The sequence below is a fragment of the Mandrillus leucophaeus genome, unplaced genomic scaffold, assembly GCF_000951045.1.
Source record: "Mandrillus leucophaeus isolate KB7577 unplaced genomic scaffold, Mleu.le_1.0 Scaffold1339, whole genome shotgun sequence".
Lineage (NCBI taxonomy): Eukaryota > Metazoa > Chordata > Mammalia > Primates > Cercopithecidae > Mandrillus > Mandrillus leucophaeus.
In genome coordinates this window covers 89,652-95,837 of record NW_012101298.1, presented here as the reverse complement: position 1 = coordinate 95,837, position 6,186 = coordinate 89,652, and the positions used below count along the sequence as shown (strand labels likewise).

Below are 6,186 nucleotides of genomic sequence, written 5' to 3'. Positions count from 1 at the left end.
AGGCTCTGGCGTCCCTGAGGGGGTGCCCTCATCGTCCCGGGGGGCGGCCGGCAGCTTCAGGCTGCGCTCCTGCTCCAGCAGCTGGCCCAGGAAGTTGAAGCTGGGCGAGACGGACGGGCTCCGGTACTTCATGAACCTGTAGGCGTCGTTGGCGGACATGTCCATGGTCTTCATGATATAGGCGATGGCGATGGTTGCACAGTGGCAGATGCCAACCAGACAGGGGACGATTACTTGGCAGCTGGACAGCTTGGGTTTATAGATGAAGTCGACAGACTTGTCCAGCCAGAGCAGCAGCTTTTCATAGTAGTTGTCGTTGATGGGAACCCGCATGCAGCGGCTCTGGTAGATGAAGTCAGGCTTGCAGGAGTTGCTGGCATTGAGGACGTAGCTTATTCCATTCTGCGTCATCAGATCCTTGTTCAGGACGTCTTTCGGTGAGCCCAGGTAGAGGTGAGGCAGGATGTAGGTCAGGCCCACGCTGGGCAGGGGCAGGCAGGGATGGAGAGGCTCATGGGTAGCAGGGCAGCAGGCTTGCCCTGGCAGAGGCCAGGGAAGCAGGAGGAGAAGGTGGCGAAGCCCCCTGCGAGGATGGCCACGCTGCCCGAAGCAGCCGTCCAGCTTGCTCAGCAGGATGGAGAGGAAGCTGTATGCAGCCAGCACGCTGGCGTCCCGTGTGCTCTGGTCATAGACCACCACGTCCTGTGGCTCTGTGGCCTCCACCTGGCTGCGTGTGGCCGGCCGGATGAACTCCACAGTGGTCACCTTGCCCTTCTGCAGCCGCCACTTCACCAGCTCGGAGCAGCAGATGTTGACGGAGCTGAGCACATGCCAGCTGTTGTACTCCAGTAAGGAGCGGCTATCGATGACCAGGCCCCCCAGGCCCGCCCCGCAGCAGGCTGCCCAGCTTCTCGGCGTCCATCACCTTCCTCGGGAGCTGGTCTCCGGCCACGGTGGGCCAATGGGTGGTGGGGAGGGTGACCCCTGAAATGAGGAGGGCCTGTTCGGATGGCCCAAGTGTGGCCCTGCGCTGGGAGTGACCTAGCACAGGTGCCGGACCTCGTTCGCGCTCCCCTCAGGGGCGCCCCGGGGGAACCGCGCTGCGCTCAGGGCGCCAGCTCCGCTGCGCAGTCCATGGGCCCTTTGGCGGGGGCCCGTGCAGCCGGGGCAGAGGCGGGGGTCTCATATATAATCAGTGGTCTTTACAACTTCTAAAAGATAATAGGTTATTTACTATCCTTCTACTATAATTTGGTCTTATTTACAGAATGTGTTAAGGAATTGAAAACAAAGATCTAGACTTAAAATGCAATTAGCTCCTATTTTAAAAAATCCCCCACGTAAAAAAAGGCTAAATTTTAATTTAGACTAATTGAAAAATGATGCAGGTCTTAAAGAGTACGACTTAAAAAATATCAGTTCTAATAAGGTATATTTCTATAGCATCTTAACAGTAACCATATGTGTAAACACATCCCCAGAGTTCTCATAAGAAAGGCGATCACTTACCAATCACTGCACACTTGTATGTGATCAGAGAAGCCAAAGTTTTTACTTCATCTACACTCACATCAGTGCTGTAACGGATAGCTGGTGGTGGTTTTCAAAAAAATGTGTTGGGGTGGGTGAGAAAGAAGGGGAACAAATTTCAGTAAGTTTCAAAAAAGAAAGCTACAAATTGAAAATATCCCCTTCTTACATTTTACACCCAAGCTATGTCCAAAAACACTTGAAGCAGCTCATATGTTAGAACACCATGAAAAATGAATATAAAACGTTTTAAAAAGCTGCTAATAACAGTAATTATGATTTGACACGACAAAAATCACTCTGCAATTAATTTTTTTTACACTTTCCAGAAGGCTTTTTTATGTTTCTTTTACCTTTTGGTTTGGGTGACTCCGGGGTGGCCAGGACCAAATGTGTCTCCTTCTGGCTTTTTGCACCGCACCAAGTAACCCGCGCCAGGCCGCACAGCTGCCCTGGCCTTTCGGAAGGACTAAGGCGAGCACGGTGTACGCTGCTCCGGAGTCCCACCGCGGGAGTTGAGGCAGCGGGTTCCAAGGGCGGGGTGGGGCGGAATCGTGAGGGATGCGGACCCGGTGGAACGCACTGCGCAGACGGTGCCGACGCCCGCACTCAGCTGTTCACGGGTCTTTCTTCCAGCTCTCCCCTGAAAGCCGTCCAGGCGCCGGTCTTTTTTTTCTGCCTTTTTGTTTCCCTCCGGAGAGTCGGCGCGGCGGTGAATTTCCGTTTCCGGCGGTGTCCGAGTGGACCTGATGGGTCGCAGTTGTGAACAAGCTGGGTGCGCTGGCTGGGCTAGGCGGCAGTGGGGTCCCTGGCTGTGGGGCACTGGGAAGATCGCGAGTGGGAAGGCCCTCCCCCGGGTTACCGGGTCATCTTTGCTCCTGAGGAGCAGCATATTTCGCATCTGCCGGAGGTGTGCCCGGGGTTGTTGGGAGAGTGACGGAATGAATTGCTGCAGAGAGCCGGTACTGGGAGGGAAGGTGTCGAGGAGACGTCGTTTCCTGGCGACGTGGTCCCGGCAGGCGACTTAGACCTGAACGGAATCTGTTGACCCCAAATTGTGCTTTTCCCACGAAGAAGAAAAGGGAGACATTAGTACAAGTTCGGAACTAAAATATAGTAGAGAAGCAACATAACCTCTGAAATAACACAGCGATTCAGTTTCAAAGCATTCCTAGTGCCCAGCTCTCCTAACTCCCGGCCAGTGTTCCTTGACATATAGTGATACATAAAGACTTTCTGTTTCCGCTCGTGTGTGTGTCTGTTTGGAAGCCTCTGACTCACCTCTATGCTCCAGTAGCACCCTGTGCAGCCTTGCAGTGTATCCCTTATTGCATGGCACGGAAGACACTAGTTTGGATTTCCTCTGCAAGTCAGATCATAGCTATATCCATTTACTGGCACAGTGGCTAGCGCATCATAGATAGACCCAAACATTTACTAAGCAGAATTAATACAGGACCTTAATTGAATGAAATGCCACCCTGCGCCGCTTTTTTTTCAATCAAGCTGTCAGATGTTATGCAGCCGGACATCCTTAAAAAACTCACTAATTCAGTGATTACCAATTTATTGGTTACAGATTCCCAGGTATCTCAGAAATCACTGGAAGGGTCTCTGTGAGTCCATGGGGTCTCCAGGCATCATCTAGAACCAGTCATATCTCGCACATACAGATACTGCTATTTTTAAAACGTATGTAGATGAGTTGTTATTTAGGAGTTTTACAGAGTCAACAGGTACTAAAAGTAATACTGTGATCATATTGGAAGTTCATAAAAGCATTTTAAATTTTTTATTAAAATTTAAGTTTTAGTTTAAGTTAGGAAACCACTTCATTAGTTGATATCTAGGTCTGAGCTGTCAAGTGTGGTAGCCTCATGTGACTATTTAGAGTTAGAATGAAATTAATTAAAAATTCATTTTTTCAGTTTCTCTAAGTACATTTTAAGTAACCACACGTGGCTAATGGCTAAATGACTGAAAAGTACAGATATAGAATATTTCCATCCTTGGAGAAATAGATACTGCTGATGTTGACACTGAAGATGAATAAAAAGTAACTTAACCATAAAATGTAACCTTAGCAGAGGTAACTCATCTAATTTATAGCATAACAGAGATAAGTGAAATTGGGGATGGTTAAGCAGTTTCTACCCTTGTTCAGTGAACAAATAACATCATCTCTTCATGAAGAAATAAATGAAATTTAATGTTTTTCCCTGGGTATTGCCTGGATTGTAAAATGCTTCTCCCACCTCCTCACCCCAACCTTCTTCCTTGTAGGTTAGAGTTACTTGTTATTGGTAAGTAGACACTATGGAAACTAAGGACCAGAAGAAACACTGAAAGAAAAACAATGGACCCAAAGCTGCAAAGAAAAAGAAGCGGCATCTGCAGGATCTCCAGCTAGGAGACAAAGATTCCGGGAAGAGAAATCCCAAAGCTTTTGCAGTTCAATCTGCTGTGCGGATGGCTTGATCTTTTCACAGGTATGTTTAGCTACAGTCTGATCCTTCTTCCATTGATTCTTTTTAAATAGTAGGAGCCTCTCACAGGTGACATTTGGATTCACAAGTCTAGTCCAGCTCCAAAGGACATGGAGATGCATGCTGTGTGACTTTTACCAAAATGTGAGAAGCTTTGCCATAGAAGCTGTCTTGCCTCCAGCATCTGCACTTGGTGTTTCTTGCCCAAGATACAAGAATTTATAGAATTTGTTTGTTCCTAAACTTTAAACTGTTTCTATAGTGATAGGTTTGCTTGCCCCCCAGATATGTTTTACAAAATTGTAATATAAAATACAAAAGTTACAATACTTATTACTAACATAGCTTTATTTAGTGAGTCCTTGTGATATTCTTAGCAGTGGACTTTAAACATTATTCAACTAAATGCTTCCAGAAGCCTTACCAGAGTAGGAAGCATTCTTGCCCTCTGTCTATGGAGAAGAGAACTGAGGTCAAGAAAAGCCAAGTGACCTCCAATCATATAACCAGTAAGTAGGAGAGCCAAATTTAACTCCAGAGCCTCTGCTCTTATCTGTTATGATGCACTGCCTTGGTATTTATCTTTTGGTTTTTAAAAAACTATGAAAATCATTCATAAAACAGATTTAAGGAGTGTTTAATTTTCAGCTCTCTATACTATTGAAGTCATCTTGTTACATCTTTATCCAACAGCAGTTATTTATAGGGGGGTCAGAAGTTAATAATTGACAAGTTAATTATATTTATATATTGTCTGTTGTACTCTATAAAATATACTAAAGTACTCATATGTATAAGTGTACTAAAAATTTATCTACTTATAAGATTGATACCTTTTACTCTATTTTGAAACTGGTTTACTTTTTCCTTTCCTTTTTTTTTTTTTTTAAATGAATAGGACTCTGGATTTGAAGACAAAAAAGCATCATATTTCAGTGGTTGATTGAACTTCACTAGAGCCCCCACCAATAGTGGCAGTGGTGACGGGGCCTCCAAAGTTGGAAAGAGCACTTTGATATAATGCCTCATTCGGAACTTCACCCGGCAGAAGTTGACCGAGATCAGAAGCCCTGTGACGATCGTGTCAGGTGGGAGATGTCGCCACAGACACAGAGTTGGCGTGGCTGTTGTCATCTGAGGGATATGCGTGTGTTTGTTGTTTTCTTGAGTGGAACATGTTAAATTTTGTCGTATCATGTTACGTCTCTTATACTTTTACTAAGTTAGCTATAACTTCAGAAAAGGGTACGTTCCCAGAGATAAGAATGTGATATATATCTTATCCTGACTGCTCTATAGCTTTGCCAAGCATGTTCCTTGGAAGGGCCTAGCAGGCCTGGTCATTGTGAACACATTATTTAACGCGTATGTATTTAACACATAGCACGTACCTCCTACGTGCCAGGCGCACATGCTTGCCCTTATGAAGCCACATTCTGGTGGAAGTGCGCGTTTTCTCTTTTTCATATGAGAATTTGTCAGCTTTGGGAGATGGTGACCTTTCCAAGTTTGAGGAAAGATGAAACAAACTTCCAGTGGTGGAATGGCAATGTACAATCTGAAATCTCTTATTATTGCAATAATATAGTTGGATTGAGACTTTTCTTTATCTTTGGAGCATCCATATTTTCTTTTCCTTTTTTTGAGACAGAGTCTTACTCTGTGGCACAGGCTGGAATGCAGTGGTGTGATTACAGCTTACTGCAGCCTGAAGCATCCAGGCTCAAGCAATCCTACCATAGCCTCCTGAGTAATGTATGCCACCATGCCTGGCTAATTTTTCTTTTTTTTCCTTTCTTTTTTGGCTTTGTAGAGATGGGGTTTCCCCATGTGGCCCAAGCTGGTCTCAAAACTCCTGGGCTGAAGGGATCCACCTGCCTTGGCCTCCCAAGGTGCTGGGACTACAGGTGTGAGTCACTGTGCCCAGCCTATATTTTCTTGACCAGTTTCTTATTACCTTAACTTAGAAATGATTATCGTTATGAATATTCTGTTGCATTATGTTTGAGGATGTTTTTAGCGATAGTGGGAATATGGGAAGTTTTGATAGAGATGAAGACATGGTCCCGCAGCTGAACAGCAGGATCATGGTTATCATGGAGCCTGTCGAGCCAGAATTTTTCCTTTTTGAGCACTTTTATTCATCTGGGTAGACTTTTGATATTATTTA

The 6,186-nt window shown here is 45.5% G+C and overlaps 2 protein-coding genes across 2 annotated transcripts in view; one reads left to right on the top strand and one right to left on the bottom strand.

The window, feature by feature from the left end:
- The window catches only part of LOC105534360 (glutamate dehydrogenase 1, mitochondrial-like), a 30,938-nt gene extending 28,507 nt beyond the window's left edge, over nt 1–2,431 (bottom strand). The window contains 2 exon segments of the mRNA XM_011973069.1: nt 1,510–1,590; nt 2,020–2,431. Of these exon segments, the coding sequence (XP_011828459.1) occupies nt 1,510–1,590; nt 2,020–2,431 (493 nt within the window).
- Nucleotides 2,432–5,191: 2,760 nt separating this feature from the next.
- The window catches only part of LOC105534359 (arf-GAP with GTPase, ANK repeat and PH domain-containing protein 11-like), a 47,893-nt gene continuing 46,898 nt past the window's right edge, over nt 5,192–6,186 (top strand). The window contains 1 exon segment of the mRNA XM_011973068.1: nt 5,192–5,261. Within this exon segment, the coding sequence (XP_011828458.1) occupies nt 5,192–5,261 (70 nt within the window).